We start from the raw sequence: 20,199 nt of genomic DNA, 5'->3' as shown, positions 1-20,199 counted from the left end.
AAGAAATCAAGGGAAAGCACAAGGACAAAACAGAGGTATGGGCATGGCAAGCTTCATGAAGACTTGTTCTATCTGCAGGAAATTACTGGTACACCTGACAACGGTCCAAGTGAATGGGAGCTGTGTAAGAGCATGGATGGTCTCAGGAGGATTTCAAGGTCAAAAGTGACGCAGGCTGGGAAGCGATTGGGAAACCTAACGTTGATTGGAGTCTACTACAGACCACCAAATCAACGAGGGGATGCACTAAAGTAGCTTGCTGATGTACTCTAAGTCAGAACCTCTGTCTATCTTCTTCGAGGAATCCTGGGTAATGGGCACGGTGCTGGAAAGCCATATTTCAAGAGTGTGCATTGACTGTTCCTCATCAAACTTGAAGGAAGTTTCAAGTCAGGTGCCACAGGGCCCTATCCTGACCCTGGCAAGCTACCGTAACATTTTTATCAGTGACTTGGGTTAGCAAGTTTGCATATGATTTCTCATAAGACAGGGGGGAAATGGAATGTAAAACTAGGCTGGGAAGAATGAAATGAAGCCAGCAGAGACAAATGTTCTTCATTTGGGGAGCGGGGTCCCCAACTAACTTGCAACCACCAAAAAGGCTTTGGGCGGTATCCAACATGCTTGTTCTGTTACTGTAAAGATTTATGCTTATGTGATGGAACACCCTCTCACACACACCCCACCAACTCCCTCCCCAAATCTGCTCTGGAGAATTGGAGAAATCCCTAGAATCCTTGCACTAACAGAACAAGTTGCTTCGTACAGTCATACCTTGGAAGTTGAATGGAATCTGTTCTGGAAGTCCGTTCGACTTCCAAAATGTTCGGAGACCCAAACACAGCTTCTGATCAGCTGCAGGAAGTTCCTGCAGCCAATCAGAAGCCATTGGACGTTCGGGTTCCAAAGAATGTTCACAAACCAGAACACTCACTTCCGGGTTTGTGGTGTTTGGGAGCCAAAACATCCGAGTACCAAGGTGTTCGTGATCCAAGGTACGACTGTACTACATTGGATGCAAGCGCTTATTACCATTCACTAGCCTCTGAAGAAAGAAGTACCTGGAGCAGGGCATCCAATACAGATTCTATACAATACGTAGATTCGTACCTAAGCTGGTGAGCCTTTGGCTATCCAGGATTCCAAGTTTTACAGTCAAAAGGAAAGGCCTTAGTTGTATACAGAAAAAACATCAACCAACGGGTGTTTTCCAGACAGGAAGTACCAGTCAATCATTAATGGGGCTGCCATATTCTGAACTTTAAAAATTATTTGTTCTAAAGTTGATTTTGACACACAGTATTGCAGCTCGATGAAAAGGTGGAAATGCTGCAGAAAAGCATCACTCAAGAAGCATTAATGTTTAACGAGGCAATTTAATAGTATGATGGCATGTTGTTTGTGGCTGTGAAATGGTGTGAAACCTACAGTCTTTGAACCCGCATGCAGCTAATAAATCACTGTCTGTTATTTAAACACCCCTTAATTACAACTTCTGACTCCATATCACCTGGAAGAAGTGGGGCCACCGATCAAATGTATACTATACACTGTGTAGCTACACTGGTGCTTTATCAAATGCTACACGAAGGAACTCTTTATCTCCAAATTATCAACTGGTTGTTTACACAATATAGAGAATGCCATTCAGAGTGAGGAATCCCTCTCGACTAATCAAATATACTTACGGTATCTCCTTAAACTTGGCACAAAGAATTTTATTCTAATATGCTAAGAGCCACAGAATAGAGATACGAAATTTCAGAAATCTTCCAACAGAAGGCATGTCTCACTAGTCGCTTTTGAGTGCAAACCTGTTTGCATACAATCAATGGGAGTTAAGTCATACCCTCCCAAAGAGAAGTGGATGACACCCTTTAACAGCTACTGTGAGACAGTGATTAGACTGGAACAAGTTGGGGGCCTATGGGGAATGGCAGGGAGGGAGAGGGAAACACTATGGCTAGATTAGTAGCTTCTGACTTACTTAACCCTGAACTTCAGTTGCCCAACACTATAGTGCAAATGTCCTATAAACCTTTGAGGTTTGGTGAATGGTCATATAACCCTGAACACAAACTGCACATTTATATACTTGGATCTCACTCTCTGGGGGATATCTGCTTCTCTTTCCTACAGTAGATGGACCCTCCTGCAGCTTGGGAAGGAAATTTGACTGATCCTAACGTGCATTACAAAATAATTATGATGGAATGAAGAAATGAAACAGCGGGGAAGTAAGATCAGAGCTATCTCAGGGGTGGGGAACTTGTGGCCCTCAATATGTTGCTGGGCTCCAGCTCCCATCAGCTCAGCCACTATAGCCGATACGAGTGCAGCACAGTAACACCTGGAGGATGGCAGACTCCCCATGGATTGCCATTATCCTGTTTCTGTTAGCGGCCAATCAGATACCTGAGAGAAGCCACAAGCAGGACATGAGCACAATAGCTCTCTTCTGCTGTTCCCCGGTGATTGATAGTAAGGGCACATTCATTCTGATCCTGGAGACAGGATAGAGCCATCCTTAGCCATTGGCAATATTATCTTCCATGAATTTGTCACAATCACATTTTGTCTTAGCTGATAGCAGAGTTTAACTATGTGCAAGAAGCAGGTTCCTGGGCCTGTCCTTCACCTTCTCCTACTCAGAATCATCGTTGGATGAGCCAGGTTCTAGAATTACGTAGAGAGAGAAAAGCTTGTCTCTTTGCCTTTCACAAGCTGCTGCAAATGAAATGTGGGCTTCTACATCCTATGTGCTGACAAACATTCCACAAAAGTGAGCACACGTGCATTTACTCCTTCAGAAAAGCACCTCTTCTGCCCTCCATGAAACCTAAAAAATCAGGTATAAATGATAAAAACTTTTCCGACGAACAAAAAGAACTTTTGATTTCACTTGGTCATGAATAAGTGCTTTGGTGGAGCCTGAATAATATAGAGTTGCCTGTCAGTTGTGCCCCACTGAAAAGCCACTCCTGGAAATGGGTGGGGGATTAATGAGATAGGGAATAAACACAAAGTAGGTAGATGTTCAGACAACTTCCCTTGCCCCACACTGTCCAAGATACCTCTCCAACCTTCTGGAGTAGCTTTTTTGGGGGGGGGAGTTGAGGGAGAACAAATGACGACAGGCAATGCTGGGAGAAATAAAGAATCAAGTCAAGGAAACTTCCCTCACATGAACTTAATCATAACTAACTTATCTTAAGGTCCAAGCCAAAGTAGTCGTAACTCCCCCCCCCCCCAACTACACATACCAGGCTTTCCATCCTTGCCTCTGTCCAAGTTCTGCAAGGGCAGTGAGGCATTTTCTTTAAGGTATGAGTCTCCTGCTGTTGTCTTCGGTGGGAGAGAGAGACATGCACATGGCAATTCTCTTCTCCGCCAAGATTTATGAGTGAAGTCGATTAAAAACATGCAGAATGGAAAAGGAGGGAAGCAGATGTTGGTGGGATTTGTGAATTCCTTAGGGATCCCACATATCACATACGATATGACAAACAACAATAACCCCGACAGAATATCATAATGTAGGCCTTTACATCATAGCATTTGAGCTCACAGAGAGTGGTTTGTCTGGGGGTTCCCCCCCCCTACTTAGGGATGAAATATATCCTAAATGAGGACTCAGAAGAGAGGGAATATTGGTACGGGCACCAGAATATAAACAGGAAGTGCCACCTACAGCAACTTCCATTCCTATCCCTAGTCGTCACGGTCATATTGGCATGTTCTACATCAGGCATCCCTAAATTCAGCCCTCCAGCTGTTTTGGGACTACAATTCCCATCATCCCTGACCACTGGACCTGTTAGCTAGGGATGATGGGAGTTGTAGTCCCAAAACAGCTGGAGGGGCCAAGTTTGGGGGTGCCTGTTCTACATTTTTCATTGCAAAAATAGAATAAAGTTGGTTCTCTCATTACAGATTTTTGAGGTACCCTTCTATGTGGAGAATTTCCAAAAAGTACCGGCTGCATTAACTAAGGCAGGCTACAGTTCTTGCAGATTAACACAATCAGCTCCCACCTCCCATAATATATATGGCAAGACCACCTTTTAATCATTCTGAGTCTCTGTTGGTGTAGAGAAACCAGTTAAAACCGCCTTTCGTTTATACTTCTTTGTACTTTTTTTTTTAGCTGATTATGTATCAGATATCAAAGCACTCTTGATAAAAACGGCCTGGGATTGTTAACAGAATAAATAAACCACTACGTTCAGTTTATGAACAGCCCCCATGATTTATGACCCCACTGCCTTTCTGCTTTCTGCTGCTCTGCAGTCTGGGAGATGGGATCCTGCAGAAGAGAAGCTGCTTTATGGCAATAACCCTTTGCCTTCCTCGACCATCTGCATTCATTGCCTTATATAGCAACAGATTGAAAAAGCCTGAAAAAGATTGCCTTCCACTTGTGTAGCTAGGGGTGGGGGAGAAATGTTGGTTTGGTTCACATTTAAAGGCAAATCTATCTAATCTACACTTTCCGGGGTGGTGGAATACACCAACTGAAACACAGCCATCCTTCCTCTCTGAATTTTGCGATGCAACTTTCCAGCCAAGTAATGTGTGCAAAAATGTATATACTAGGGCAAAGTGTGCCTAAAAGTGCATGTGTTAGTAAAAAAAAACATACAACCCAGCATTGGGAAATTACTTTGCAGAAATGCACATATTAGGCAAAATTGCACACCAAAGTGTGTTGGGATAAATTTGCACTAAAATGCTGATGATTTTTATTTTTATTTTTAATGCCTAGCTGATGTAGAAATGTGTAGATCTGGACTTAAGTTCAGCAAAATGATAAACCAAAACTGAGAGATTTACCTATTCCTATGTGCAGCTAATCGGTAACAGAAATTTACTAATCCGCTCCAGGCCCATTCAACGTGTGGCAAGAACGGCTACTGTGAGAAGCAGTGTGTGTGGAAATATTAGCGGGTAGCAGTCAAGTATCCCTCCAAGTGAGATCTGGTCCCCAATGAGGAACTGGGGCTAGGAAGAACTCTACAGTCACACAGGCTTGAACAGGTAGAAATATACAAATACACTTTTGGTCTATAAGCCAATGGTGGAGATATGCTTTGTATGCAGATGATCCCCAGTTTAATTCCTCAGATCTCAAGTTGCATAGCTGGGTAAGGTTGAGTGTGTTGCCTCAGGACCTGACCAGTCAAAGCAGACAATACTGGGGTAGGTGGACCAGTTATGGATTGACCCCAATAAAAAGCAGTGTGGTATAAAGGAATGCAAGGCATAGACAACAGAGGACTGGTAACAAGCCCAAAGAGGACACCTGGCATTTTGCCCCCACCTGTGCAGCTCCACACTGCCACCATGTGGCGACTCATCCGCATGTCAGTTCCAGGAGAAGAAAGATAGAGCAGCCTTTCTAGGGGAGAAGCCTTGATAACAGAATTGTAAGTTGGAAGGGACCCAAAGGATTGCCTGGTCCAACCCCCTGCAATGCACGAATCCTGCCCGCAGCTCTACCCTGGGTGGGCTCGAACCACTAACCTTCTGGTTAACAGTCACACACACACTGACCCATTGTGCCACCTGGGCTGGATACAGCCTGGGAGAGTTATTTGTGACCCACAATGGCTTTGCAACCTTTACTTATTCATCTGTGAGGCTGACCATAATAATTCCCATCCAAGGCTGAGAAACAAACACTGGATCGAGATCACTCAGTAAAACCAAATTCAGCCAATCATCTAAATGAGTAGTAGTAGAGGTTATGTCATCCAGATGCTGCTGTACGACAAATTTCATCATTCCTGACCATTGACCATGCTGACGGCAGCTGATATGAAGTGGAGCCCAACAACATCTGGAGTGTACTAGATTAAGAAGGCTGTCTTAGATTGTTTCACGGGAGCCTGTACAAATCTTGAGATTGCATACTCTCCCTTTCCTTCATTTGTTCACTTTACAACACAGCCCGGTTCCCAGTCATTTACAAACTCAAGGAACTGTAGCTTATTCAAATCAGAGTAAGATAACAAATATATCAAAGTGCAGTTTGATCCAGGTTTGCTATGACTACTTGGAGTTACAACAAGCCACAGTTCTCTGGGCTCATATTACACAATGGGGGGCCATGGTCTCAGCCCGCTAAGTAAAAGTGAAGTTTTTCCTCTCCTCTCATTTGTGCTTTTCACCATGTTTTTTCCCACTCTGAAAGACATTTGGGGAGTGAAATAAACAGGGAGAACATACAGCATTAGATGCATAACAAAACCTGGCATTAGCTCAGCAGTAGAATGTGGGCAACGCCTTACCCAGTGATCTTTCCTTTGTCTGGTTTGTTGACCTCACCACTGGAAGACTTGCTCGTGTGCGACTTCCTCTTGAGAAAGGAGAAAGAGATTCTCCTTCAGACATGATTTCCAGGGAGTCAGCAGATGCCTCTGATAATTCAGCCTGATCTCCCAAATTGGGCTGTGGGCTTTGAGATAGCTTTGGGCTCCTTGTCTGTGAAATAAAATAAACAAATAAATCATTAAGAGAAAGCAAAGACTTTTCTTATAACTTCAAGATCCCTGCGTAAAGGAGAGCAGAGATTTCTCCCCACCCCAACCTCTTACAAGAAGATAAAATATCACTTGAGCTGCTGAATGCAGAATGATACAAGGCCTTGTTTGCTCAAGGTGACTTCCATGTATGTTATTTACAAAAGATTGTCCCAGGGTATTCCATTAAGATTTTTACTGCGGTACATCCAACTGCACAAAATTCATATCTAACAAGTACCCGAGGCTAAGACAGTATGGGTTAGATGGATGGCAATTTCATTCCCTGCTGTTCTGACAATTGCTAGCATTATCTGTAACAGTAACAGCATGTAAGCATGCAGATATACACACAACAATGCACAGGCAATGAATGAAAGGCTTTATGCCACCAAGCTTCCTTAAGTCTCTTTCAGTATTGCTGTGCTAGTTGTGTGAAGAGGCATTACTCAGCTAAGAGGACTGGGGACAAATTTATACTCTCTCTACCTTGACCTTTCACTCCTAAGTCTTCTGTATTACGACGTTTTTTTTAAAAAAAAACCTGCCCTTCACTCAAAGAGTTCATGCTAATGACAGAAGTCGTATTTCTTTCAACCATTTGGCCTCTGCTGAGGATAGAAAGCAGACGGGCTGTTCATTACATCTCCAATTGGTGGCACCTTTTTCTTCTTCCTCCTTTTCCTCTTCCTCTTTTTCTTTTTTGATGTGTTAAGCGAAAGAAACACCCCTTGCAAAAATATTTGGTCACTTGATATGATAGTGCTATGCCTCCCACCCACCTACATTTTCCCATGTGAAAGTACACAAAGGTTCCACCACTTCAAACCATGAATACACATACAGAAAGGCTGGCACAGAGAAGCTTTGGTCCAGCACCGCTTATTCCCTCAAAATAAGAAAAATGTTCAGATTAAAATCTGATCCAGAAAAGAATTCCCAGGTTCTCTACCCACTCTCTTAAACCCCCCACATTCTCTTCCTCTCAATGGTTTATCTTAGCAGTCATAAGAGAAAGACAAAGCTCTGTCTTTTTCCCCATTTACCCAGCATGCTGTATTATCATCACATCAGGTTGAAGGGAATCAGTGCATGTTGTTGCTACCACCCTTCCACTTGCTTTAAGGCAGGTGTAGAAAATTTGTAGCTCTCCAGATGTTGTTGGACTCTGACTCAAATCATCCCCAACCATTGGCCATGTGGCTGGAGATGATGGAACAACATCTGGATGAGCACAGCTTAGCCATTCCTGTTTGGGTGTTACAGTCAAACCCAGCCCAGAGAGCAGAGGTTGGGAACCAGTGGCTACAACTCCCATCATCCCTCACCACTGTCTATTCTGGCTGAGACTGATGGGAGATGGAGTTAATGTTCCACAGGTTCTACCTGGAGAAGATACTTTAGGAATCAGAGAAGACCAGTCAGGAGGAGGAGTCTGTTTTCCTAGTTCAGATTAGCTAGGGGGATGATGATGATTTCCATGCATTACTAAATTAATCCAAGGTTGATTGGGGAAAGTTTACCCATCTCTAATCTCCTATCAGTCTTTAGAAGAATTTTCTTTGTAGGCCTGGGGAAAGCATATTGTGTGCTGGGCCGGGGCATGTTGAGAGCTGGCAGAAGGGGCTTTGGCAATGTGGAGAGCTGTCAGGAACTCCGCAGCCGTGCAAGAATTTTAGGGCTGGGCAAAAGGCTTCAGTGGAGGTTCACAGCAAGATTCAAAGGCCTGTTCTTGGCTATAGTCATAGCTAAATTCCAACCATGCAGCGTTTAAGAGGATTTGTTGCCCTTAATGTTTTCCTACCTCAGAATAACTACAGATCTAGAAGTTCCTGAGAAATAACTGCTCGCGAGTTGAAATATAAAAGGGGGTGGGCTTCCCTATGTGGCACTCTTAGAAATCTGTTGTGAAAGGAGGAAAGGAGGCGCTGTAGTGTAAGAGCTTTTAGAGCTGCAAACAACTGCAGAATTATGGGCTGAAAGCCTGAACAACATGCCCAAAGCTGCATCTGTGTTGGCTATTTGTACTGAGCCCATCCAGGCTACCCTGCATCACTTATGAGCCTCTGCCGTTCTTCCAACCATTTGTCTTGCAGATGGGCCAGAAACCCCCAAGTTTTGACGGCCCAGGGAGCACAGTAGGAACTCTAAGGAACTGTTGTGGGCACCGCACAATGCCCAACTCACAGAAGAAACACTGGTGATTCTGAGACACCACCACCATCACAACAACAACAACAAGCAAAACATCTACAGCTTCCTCCCAAAACAAAGACAAATACAGACAAAAAAAGGCAGGAGACACCCCCCAACCAGGCAACCCCTTCCCAACCAACTCCCCCAAAACACCTTGCTCAATTTGAAATAAAACCTAGAAATGCAGTGTCTTAAGTTACTATGTTGCCTACAGCTGTCACATTAGGAACTCAAGCACTGAGAAAACGTAAGCAGCACAGTCCAAGCCACTTCAGACACCGAGAACCTTGTGTCTTGTGGTTCTTACTTTTTCTTGGGGGCTTCGCCCCATTTCTAGTTTAGTATTGAGCTGCCCATTGACAGTTCTTATACTGACATGCCCTTGTTCTTGGTTCCTGATTCCCATATTCTCGTGCACACTGCCCAAAACACTGGATTCAATCCCAGTTCTTATTTTAATTGAAAACCCCGACAATGGCGATATTCTATATTTAGAAGGTTGGAAAATGCTGTTCAGATCAAGGCTGGATTCGAAAACAAAGAACCATATTGCTGACATCTGGCCTTTTTTTTTGGTGGATATTTATTTTTTGAGTAGGGAGAGGTGAGCTTGATGCAGAAATGACACAGATCACGGTATACTCCCTTGGCGACCTTGGCTAAAGGAGCAACTGTAGCTTCTTCTCTTTTTTTATTAGGTTTTCAATAGGTTGCTGCGGAACTTCAACCTCTCTCCACTCCCTCCGTTTCAAACTTGTCCAGTCACACACAAAATATAATAACTCTGAAATACCTAACAAGAAATCCAAAGCCTCGGGAGCTTTGTGCTTACAAAAGGTTTGCATTAATATATTAGGGTATTACCCAGCGTCCTGTAGTGACATGATTATGAAGCAGTATTCCCCACCACCACCACCCTTCTCTCTCTCTCTCTCTCTCTCTCTCTCTCTCTCTCTCTCTCTCTCTCTCTCTCTCGGAATTACAGCTAACATTTTTCATCTTAAGAGAATGGAGGCATGCTTTGAAGTGCCTCCGTGACGTCTTTCGCATCTAAGCTACAAGGTTGTAAACACCCCATGTGGGCACATGAACGTTAATACCCAAGAACTGACAAGTGAGGGAGCTAAAAAAAACAAAGAAGGATTTAAGAAGGTAATAATTCTTTCATTCAGTCACCTGAAATGTGGCTGGTGGTTGTAGGCCATGACTGAAACAGCAGGTTAAAAAAAAAAAGGTAAAGGACCCCTGGCCTGGACAGTTAAGTCCAGTCAAAGGCAACTATAGGGTGCGGCGTTCATCTTGCTTCAGGCCAAGGGAGCCAGCATTTGTCCACAGAGTTTTCCGGGTCATGTGGCCGGCAGGACTAAACTGCTACTGGTGCAACGGAACACTGTGACGGGTGGAAGAAGAAGAAGAAGAAGAAGAAGAAGAAGAAGAAGAAGAAGAAGAAGAAGAAGAAGAAGAAGAAGAAGAAGAAGAAGAAGAGTTTGGATTTGATATCCCGCTTTATCACTACCCGAAGGAGTCTCAAAGCGGCTAACAATCTCCTTTCCCCTCCTCCCCCACAACAGACACCCTGTGAGGTGGGTGGGGCTGTGAGACTTCAAAGAAGTGTGACTAGCCCAAGGTCACCCAGCAGCCGCATGTGGAGGAGCGGAGACACGAACCCGGTTCCCCAGATTAGGAGTCTACCGCTCTTAACCACTACACCACACTGAACGCACAAAAACACTGCTTTATCTTCCCGCCGCAGTGATACCTATTTATCTACTTGCACTGGCGTGCTTTCGAACTAGATGTAGGTGGTGCTGTGGTCTAAACCCCTGAGCCTCTAGAGCAGGCACCCCCAAACTTTGGCCCTCCAGATGTTTTGGACTACAATTCCCATCACCCCTGACCACTGGTCCTGTTAGCTAGGGATCATGGGAGTTGTAGGCCAAAACATCTGGAGGGCCGCAGTTTGGGGATGCCTGTTCTAGAGCTTGTCGACCAGAAGGTCGGCGGTTCAAAACTGTGTGACGGTGGTGAGCTCCCACTGCTCTGTCCCAGCTTCTACCGACTGCAACAGCACCCAGGACTGGTGTATCATATTATTTTTAAAGTCAGTCGTCAGATGTGGGAGACCTCTGATCTGATATCCAGCTCCCCGCCCCCCATTCCCCACTTTTGAAGCAGTTCTGGTGTTGAATGAATAATGTTGTGATCAGGGAACAAGAAAAGGGCTAACCCCACCCCCTGCACCATTTTCCAATCTAAGTCTCTCCTTAACTTTCAGTGAGCTCATTAGTGAAGCTATGATTAGCCCTGGGTTGGGAAATATATCTTTGCATGCAATGCCAGCTCACTTAGCCATGGAATTCAATAGTAGTATTCTGCGTAGACATAGAATAGCCCAGTAAAATCTATCTATAAGCATGATATGGATACCTGTGTTTTTTTTCTGCTGCAGGGCTGAATGAATACCAGCATGAGAGCAAGCAATTTAGATAAGGAAGATAGCTCGGGGGGAGGGGGGGAGACGTAAAATAAAAATCATATTCCTTAGTGCATCTACTCCTGTCTGAATTATATTCCTCACATGGTTGTTTTTAAAACTACAACTAAAAATAAGAGACTAGATAATGAATCCCCTGGAATGTTAGACACTTGGAAATGCCTAAGAACAAAACTAGTGTGAGGATCTCTATAGTCAGTCTTACCTACATTGGCTCCCAGTACGTTTCTGAGCAGAATTCAAAGTGTTGGTGTTGACCTTTAAAGCCCTAAACGGCCTCGGTCCAGTATACCTGAAGGAGCATCTCCACCCCCATCGTTCTGCCCGGACACTGAGATCCAGCGCTGAGGGTCTTCTGGCGGTTCCCTCACTGCGAGAAGCCAAGTTACAAGGAACCAGGCAGAGGGACTTCTCGGTAGTGGCACCCACCCTGTGGAACGCCCTCCCACCAGAGGTCAAAGAGAACAACAATTACCAAACCTTAGAAGGCATCTCAAGGCAGCCCTGTTTAGGGAAGCTTTTAATGTTTGATTTCTGTATTTTAATGTTTTGTTGGAAGCCGCCCCGAGTGGCTGGGGGAACCCGGCCAGATGGGCGGAGTATAAATAAATTATTATTATTATTATTATTATTATTATTATTATTATTATTATTCTGCCAAATTTCATAATTGTCTCTCAGTCAGTTGAAATTCATTAGGTGAAATAGAATTCCTCCAGAATTTTCAGGCAAACACATCTGTAAGTATTTGATGTTTTAGAATTAATTATTTGGCAATGTATTCCCCCCCTCACGGTTTAGCTGCTCTTACAACAAGCTGGGCGTTAGGTAGTATTTGGCCATTTTGCTAGCATCCATTGGGTACAATTAGATTCTACCTTTTGAGCAAAATTGTATCAGATTCCCTTCTGGATTCCTGTCAGCTTCATAACGGCTAACAAACCACACTGGGTAGCATTGTTCATTCAACTGCTAAGCAGCTTACCCTGCATTAATTGAGAAAGACGCCACTCATGAATTTATATCTGCTTTGCAGACATGGAACCTTAGGCCAAATTACATGTTACATTCTGGCTTAGAAAGCGCTTTATATCATCCAATATAAAGCGGATTGTGGTAGGGCTGTGAGGAAATTTACTTTAGGGTTTGGGTTATGGCCTAGGCCACAGGTCATGCTGAGTAATGGGGGCGTGGCTATGTAAATCCCTGTGTTATGATTGGCAGAAGGGCCCCCTTTTAAGGTCTAGCCCTCCATTTTCTAGGCACATTAAATTATTTGCCAAAAACCAAACCATAATTATGTTGTCAGTTGTGAGTTATTTTAAGGTAATTTCTGGTAAGCCTCGACACACAACTGGCTGTATGTTGTTCCTGTGTGCCTTCTCCAGAGTGACCATAGGAGCCAAACCTCAGTGCCCAGCTCTCCTCCTTTCACTCTGATTGGCTCCAAGAAGCACAAAGGATGGGAAGGCTTATCAGTGACTAAAAAGCTCCTCTTTCATATTGACAAGGCAGCTCTAGGACACTAGAGACGGGGACTGTGATGGCCCGCCACAACCCTAGACTATTATACCTCTGGTCGTGGGACCTTCTCCTTGGCAGGAAGAATATGTGCACCATACTTTTCCCGTCAAGGATGCTGGTCTGCAGTGGTGAAAAACACTTTTCTAGGAGTTGTAAGCACCCACAGCCACCCCTCTAGTGTCATCATTTGCTACCCCAAAGGCAAGTTTCTACACCTTATGGCAAGGATGAGGTGGAGAGGCAGAGAAGGCTGCCATGAAGTGATGCTTCTTGAGTGCCATCACTTCAAACAGGCTTTCCCAAACTTGGGTCTCCAGCTGTTGTTGGACCACAACTCCCATCATCCATAACTAGCAGGACCAGTGGTCAGGGGAACACTGACCTAGAATGTGTCTTTACACAAGCAAAATCTCAGTTCTGTAAGGGTGAGCATGAGGGCATTCATGCCTCCTTAATACAAGTGTTGTATAAAATACTATATCAATACATACAGACACACCCATGGGCGGAACCTGTTTCCTGATACTGAGTAATACATTGATTTATTTTGCAAATTTTGCAAGAGGGGGGTGGAAAGAGAGGATAAGCAACTCAAGGGTTACTTATAATATACGGTATAATGAGATATTTAAGACGAAGTCTCTAGGACGTTGACTAAATTATGGTATGATTTTTAATAATGTCGGCCATTCATCTTCTTTCATTCCCTTCCTTCCATTTTGTCACTCTCATAACTTCTGTCTGATGTATTGCTCATTTATATTATATTATATATTACGCTATTCCTGGTGGCACAGACTGCATTTTGGAAAGTGTAAATACAGTTCTATGCCAGTGGAAATATACTTTTTTATTGCCAATATGTATATCATCCAGATCACAAGAAGTAACGGAACTGCTCCATTCTACTTTGGCCAGATCTCACTGAGAGTATGAAGTCTGCTTTGGGCACCGCAATTTCAGAAGAACGGGCAAACTGGGAACATCTGTTCTTCTTCTTCATTGTTGTTAATGTTAGTTGCTTTGGGTCACTTTGTGAGAAAAGTGACTAACAAATATAATAATTATTATAACAATAAACAACATGCATAGAGGGACACACTGAAACCCACAGGGGTCTTTGTAATGTAGAACTCCTTCTTCCACATTCCACTATCTATAATAGTTTAAATGTTTTCCTTAGTTTCAGAAAGAAAGTCAATACCACATGCATATGAGACTAACTTCTTTCTGTGAAAAAAAAATTCTCTCTCTATACATACACATACACTCACTACCCTCACAACAATCTTGAGCATTTTCACCTGTGAAAACAGAAATGGATTCAAGGCTGCAGGAAGAAAATCCAAACACTCAACAGCTGGGTGTATTATAACTCATTTTTCTTGTGTATTATTATTTCATTATTGAGAGATTTTTTGGGGAGGGAGAAGCCAATATTGTGCAGTATTCAATGGACATTGGTTTTAGAGGGCGTGTGGGGTGAGGAGAGATCATTCCACAGAAAATATTTAGTCGATTGTGCTAATGAAGGCTGAAGAAAGGCACAGAGGGGAGAGGGGATTGTGCAATGGAACGCGAAACACCGCAGGAATCGTTCTGCTGTTACATTGCAAGCTGCTGACTTAGACCACAGGCATACCGTATCTAGCTCAGTATCATCCACACTAGACAGGCAGTGGCTCTCCAGAGTTGGTAAGGACTACCTCAAGATGCCAGAGACTGAGCCTGGGACCTTTCTTTCTTTTTCTTTTTTTTGTATGCAAAAAAGCAAAAAATGAATTTAAAAAATTGCTGCAGCCCTTTCCATAGATCAGTAAAGTTTGCTACCTCCAGTTTCCTCATTTGGCTGATGTAGAAGCAATCCCTATCATCATAGTGATTTAAATGTATGGTGTGTGAATGTAGCCAGAAAGAGAGAGGGAGAAATCTGCTTCTTTTGGAAACAGGACCAAGGCTGCAATCCTTACTCCAAGACAGCATACTTTCCTTAAAGAAAGCCCCACTGTATGCAACAGGACTTTGCTTGCTTCTGAGTGTTCCAAGGTATCCAGATATCTTTTACAGAATGGTTAATAAGTACTGGTTTGCTTTCATATTCTTTAAATTTTTAAACAATAAAAAAGTATTGATAAAGGGCATGTCTGCATTTTTGTGTTCCTCTCCTATCTACCTCTTTGCCTGAAATCAAATATTTGCTTTTTCAGGAATTTGAAGGTTTGTGGACTATTAATAAACTTTAACTGAACTGTATCCCTCCAAGTTTTTTTTGCCAGCGGTACCTGGAGATGCTGGCGATTGAACTTGGAACCTTCTGCATGCAGATCACATTCTCTGCCATCGAGCTATGGCCCTTCAGAGTGAAAATAAATTCAAATTAATTTGGTTTTGTTATGTTAAGTTGATTTTGTTATGTGCTCCACTTTGAGGAGACGTTGTTTTTTTTTTTAAATGTAGCAGTATTGAAATTTATGTGTAAAGCAAAGATAAAACTACATGGATTCTGACAGTGAAGCCAGTGCATGGGGAGGTGAGGTTTTTTATCTGTTTGCCTCTATCCACAGATTGAATGAAAATATTCCCCATGCAAGGAGGGTCCCTAAATCAAAACACACAAAGCAGTGCAAGCTGTGGAGGAGATCCCAACTCAGAACACACAAAACAGATGGATGTTTCTACCCAAGCCCTACCTACATTACAATTGCAGGATGTCTTATCCCCGGTTAGTTACCATGGCTTCCTCAACTGTTATCACAAGCCTCTAGTCCTCACACAGGAGCTACATTTCATGGCAAGTCTGAAAACGCTCCACTATGAACATGCCCAGGCGTATTTAGGTCTGGCAATGCAAAGCACCCCAACTGTTTTTTCCAGTTAACATAGTGTTGAGAGTTGAGACCCTCCTAATTCCTGGATCCAGCATGGATTCAGTTGCTGGAATACCCAGGCGACCCTAGTAATGCCCTCTAAGCATGGTTTGTCAAGAGAATAAAGGGAGTGTCTCTGCGCCAGAGGGCAAGAGGATGGGCCTCCCTCCTACAACTGTCTGTTAGAAAGACAAAAGGGAGAGTTGAGTGATGTGAGCTAGAATCTGGATGTAGCAGAGGCAGGATAGAAAGGCAGAGAGGGTGCCAGGCCTGATTTCTGCTAGAATCCAAGGCTGTGTCTATGGGAGAAGCTTGTTAGAATATCGGGGTGTAAAGCCCTATATTCTTTCTCTTGCCACTGGCTTCGGTAAAGAAGACAGCAAACAATCGTAGCTTTTAACTACGTTTATTAGAGAACGATGGTTAAGTGTATACGCCATCACTCTCATTCAGTCAGAAGTGAAAGTAGAAAAAAGAACAAAGAACATCACATGACAGGAGTCAGGTTACAGCCGGGCTTCTGTGTGGGAAAGTACAGCAGTCTTATAAAGTAAACAATTCAGTCACATGTAGCTTATGCTGCGAGCCCCTCCATCGAAGGCTCAGGTTGCATATATGTGTAAATAAACCTTATATCATAAAGAGACCACAGTCTCTGCTGTGCCTCATTCCCAAAAGGAAACGTGAGCCCTGGGTAAGCACCTCGAACCCCCAGAATCTTGCGCTGCTCAAAGATAGAGGCAGTGTGCAACAATATGCTTCATAATCTGCTCTGCATGCAGAAAATATAATTAGGCTGCAAACAGTTCCCACAATTCTTCTATTGTAGCTTTTATTGTGGACATAGAAGCAATCAGCTACAGCATGGGAGCTTTGAGGTTACAGTGGAGGAGTCTCCATCTTTTTGGATTTTCAAGAGTTGGTGAGTTTCTCCAACTGATATTCCAACAGAATTTCTCCCTAAATAGAATTGCAGCCAAAATCCCATTAAAATCCATGGGGCTTAAATTAGTACGGTAATAACATAACTTGCCCTGCTGGTTTTAATGGGCCATGCAGTGTGATCCTATGAATGTATATTCAGGGGGAAGCCCCATCCTTATTTTTTGGGGTTCACTCTCAAGTTAGTATTCAGCAGATTGCAGCCTGAGTGATTTTAGCTGGATCAGTGACTATGTGGTATGCATTCTTAGGAGAGGTGTATATATATATATATATATATATATATATATATATATATATATATATATATATATATATAAAGAAATCTGCAGAATTTCCAAGCAACCTTGACTACTTCCCTCCAATGTTGATCAGCCGCATTGCTTCCTGCTGATATGATCAGCCAAAAATATGCTCTCTTCCAAGGACTGTAAAGAAATTAACATGAAATATGTAGGCCAGTTGATCCTGCTCCCATTTTTAATTGTGTAGAAGCTTCCTAAAATGGTTCACATTTTCAGCTGCTAGTAAAAATTAACTCCATTCTTTTGCAGAGACTAAAAGGAAAAGGATGTTTGTACCAATCTGATAGATCTAGTTTGGGTTAATTTTTTGCCCCCAACCAAATGCACTGACTTGTTGAGATGTCACAATCAGGTCATGAGTTGGGCTGCAAGGTGCCTGCTATAAGATTGTGTGCATCACCACACCCTAATTCCTCCCCTTTTCAAGGTTACTGTGGGGTCTTAATTAGGCAAATGTTGGTTATTGGTAACTATTCTTGGTGACCATAATTTGCCTCAACGTCCACACTGGGCATACTGTTGTTATTGCAAACTATAGTTTACCCCCCACAATCGGAATAAGAGACTATGGTTGGAAGTGGGCTTCTGATTCCAAGGCAGACTGCAGTTGGCGATCAGCACACATTGCCTGATTCAGAAGTCGCTTCAAATTATGGTTTCTGAGAACAAGGCAGTGGAGGAGATAACTGAAATGTGTGAGGGAAGTAGAAAGGGGGAGGCATATAAGCCTGCAGTATGTCCCCTAAGCCCATTTTATGATCTGGCCATGACATGGAAACTGGGCCTTTAAAAAGATGAGGGGGTCCCAGATGCAGCAGCCTTTCCCGAAGCACAATATGAGGAGGAATAGCTCAATAACTGAAGAAGTGGAACCTCAAATGTTTCACTACAGACTGAACTACTGAGAGACAAAACAGTTTTGGTGGGCAAGTGCCTGTCAGTTCCAGAAAGGTACATAAACATGAGCTTTATCTTCCAGAGGATAGCTCTTAACAAAACAATTTCACTGTAAGGCATCCCAGGGCCCTCACATTCTTGTACCTGACAGAAGCCTTTTTAGTTTTTCAAAGCTTGTCAGGTCCATCAGGAATACTGTGTGTTCCCCACTCTCCAAACTATTGTTGCATCTTGCAACAGCTTTAAGGTGGAAGTCATGTCGCCTATTATCATTGGCACAGTCCTTATTATTAGAGCTGTCTGCATTTCATCTAGGGGCAGGAGGATTCTGCCAGCCACAGGCATTTTGTAATGCTGAAATGAAAATAAAATAAAACTTAATATACTGGTTCAAGCCCAAAATATCGCCAATAACTTCCTGAAGTCACAGCAACAAGAAAAACAGAATATATAAATAAATGCTAAAAGACATTATTAAGTGAGCCTTGAGACAATTTGTTCTGATCCGAGGAGCAAATTACATTCCCATTGTCTCTTGAACACAAATATCCAATGGGCATCTGAAATGAATGCAACGGGAAAGAAGAATGTGTTTGTGACATTTCTTTACAAAAGCTAATGGGTGTAGTAGAGCTACTCAAGTACAGACCTTTCCTTGAAAAATTATAATTGCTTACTGTGACATATAAGATTTTTCTAATTGAAGTGCTGTTATAGAATTTGAAAAACACAGGGAGACGAAAATGCCTTTTAGGCACAGAGGAAACTTATGTTTGAAAAAAGCTGTAAAGACCTTACTATATAAATGCAACTGCTTTAGGCAACTTTCCTGCATAGCAACAAACAAGCGCAGGCCGATACACATGACACAAGAGAGTATATGAGATTGCTACATTTGAAACAGGAAATACAATAAAAATATAGTCCCAGTGCAATATGATCATGTTACTAGAAATTATGTGGTTCTCAAAAGGCTGCAGAAGCTGATCTGTCTTCTCTATGCCTCTTCCGATATGCTTTTGATAGCTGTCAAGTTTTCCCTTTTCTCACGAGGAAGCCTATTCAGCATAAGGGAATTTCCCTTTAAAAAGGGGGAGAACTTGACAGCTATGATATGCGGAGACTTTGTCATACAGAAATTCATCACTTCAGAAGTAATGTTAGAAATGGGCGTCCATGCATTTTGCTACCCAGTCCACACCTGGGCAGGAAAACAAGACATGCAGGTCCAGATTTAACCAGGGACAATTTCACTCTTTGGGATGGCAAGCTTCACGCAGCGAGTGGAAGACAAAACAAAGAACAGCAAGTTCAATCCAAGGCAGAATGCAGAAAAAAGAAAAGTGCAGTACTAACTCTCTGAGAGGATTCAATTTTCATCAAGTACCTTTGAATGTCAAGTTCTGAATGGAGGGAGACCAACATGCACTGCAAAGCCTGTGAATCAGAAAAGAGAGAGAGAGGAAAAAGAAGGGGGAGGGAGAAGAGAGAGAAAATTAAAATAAACAAAACAAAAAGATGGAGTACAAACATAAAATGGAAATGTACAGCAATAAAACACCAGCGGACTGGAAAAGAATAGGACTGGAACAAAGCATAAAGAGTATGAAGAAAAGAATTAAATAGCAGGCAGTACTGGAAGGTTTCAAGTTTGGAATTGTAGCCGCTTGCACACTTATCCTTATTATTATCATTATTATTACAACAATTTTTTAATCCACTGTCTCAAGACGATTTATGTGTAGGATAATCAAAACACAATTTAAAAACACAAATGCAACAAATACGTTGAAAACAAGACTAAAATCCTAACAAGAGGACACTCATGGTAAAGACCCATTTATCAATCTGGGAAAGCCTGTCAGGAAATAGAAAAGAAAAGACTTCTTCAGTTGTTTCCAGAAAGTGCAGGCCATGGGCACTTGAGGCATCTCAACAGCAATGCTATTCCACAGAATAGGGGCAGCACACTGAAAGCCCTGCTTCACGTAGAGTTGGCTTTTGAGATCTTAGGGACTTGCAGGAGAAAGTCCCCTACATTATACATCTACGTGATATATAATAAGATATCTTCCAGAACATACATCTGAATATCCTTCACCTTTTCTCTCCAGCATTCCTGCCAGGCTTCGTACCAAAACTTCTCAACATTTTATCCCCTATCATCCAGCTTCCTTTTCCCCTACCTCCCCAATTAGATCATTACATTTGGCGAGGGGGATTCAGTAAGGAGTTAATAATAGCAGGAACTGGACCCATTAAGGGGGGGGGGGAAGCACAACAAAGGCTTGTTGCTTAATAAGCAGTAATCCAGCTTCTGTTGATACAGAAACAGTTCAGCATTATATGCCTATTCTATCAGCTTTGGATAGTCACAATGTGTAAACACACACAGGAAGCAAAAGTGAGGCATTTCAAAAGAGCAGCTCCCTGGTCTCACCCCTCCAAAACAG

The 20,199-nt window shown here is 42.8% G+C and overlaps 1 protein-coding gene across 24 annotated transcripts in view; it reads right to left on the bottom strand.

The window, feature by feature from the left end:
• Positions 1-20,199, bottom strand: part of KIAA1217 (KIAA1217 ortholog) — a 360,449-nt gene that overhangs the window by 88,713 nt on the left and 251,537 nt on the right. For 12 of the 24 annotated variants that reach the window (XM_060280825.2, XM_060280829.2, XM_088654012.1 and 9 more), the window contains one exon: positions 6,291-6,483. In XM_060280825.2, the coding sequence (XP_060136808.2) occupies positions 6,291-6,483 (193 nt within the window). Of the gene's footprint in view, positions 1-6,290; positions 6,484-19,102; positions 19,184-20,199 lie in introns of all 24 variants that reach the window. The other 12 variants (XR_015946371.1, XR_015946372.1, XM_035129887.3 and 9 more) reach the window with 2 other exon arrangements.

This window comes from Zootoca vivipara, chromosome 11 (genome assembly GCF_965207765.1).
Source record: "Zootoca vivipara chromosome 11, rZooViv2.hap1.1, whole genome shotgun sequence".
In the NCBI taxonomy this organism is placed as follows: domain Eukaryota; kingdom Metazoa; phylum Chordata; class Lepidosauria; order Squamata; family Lacertidae; genus Zootoca; species Zootoca vivipara.
This window is presented reverse-complemented; position numbering and strand designations above follow the sequence as displayed.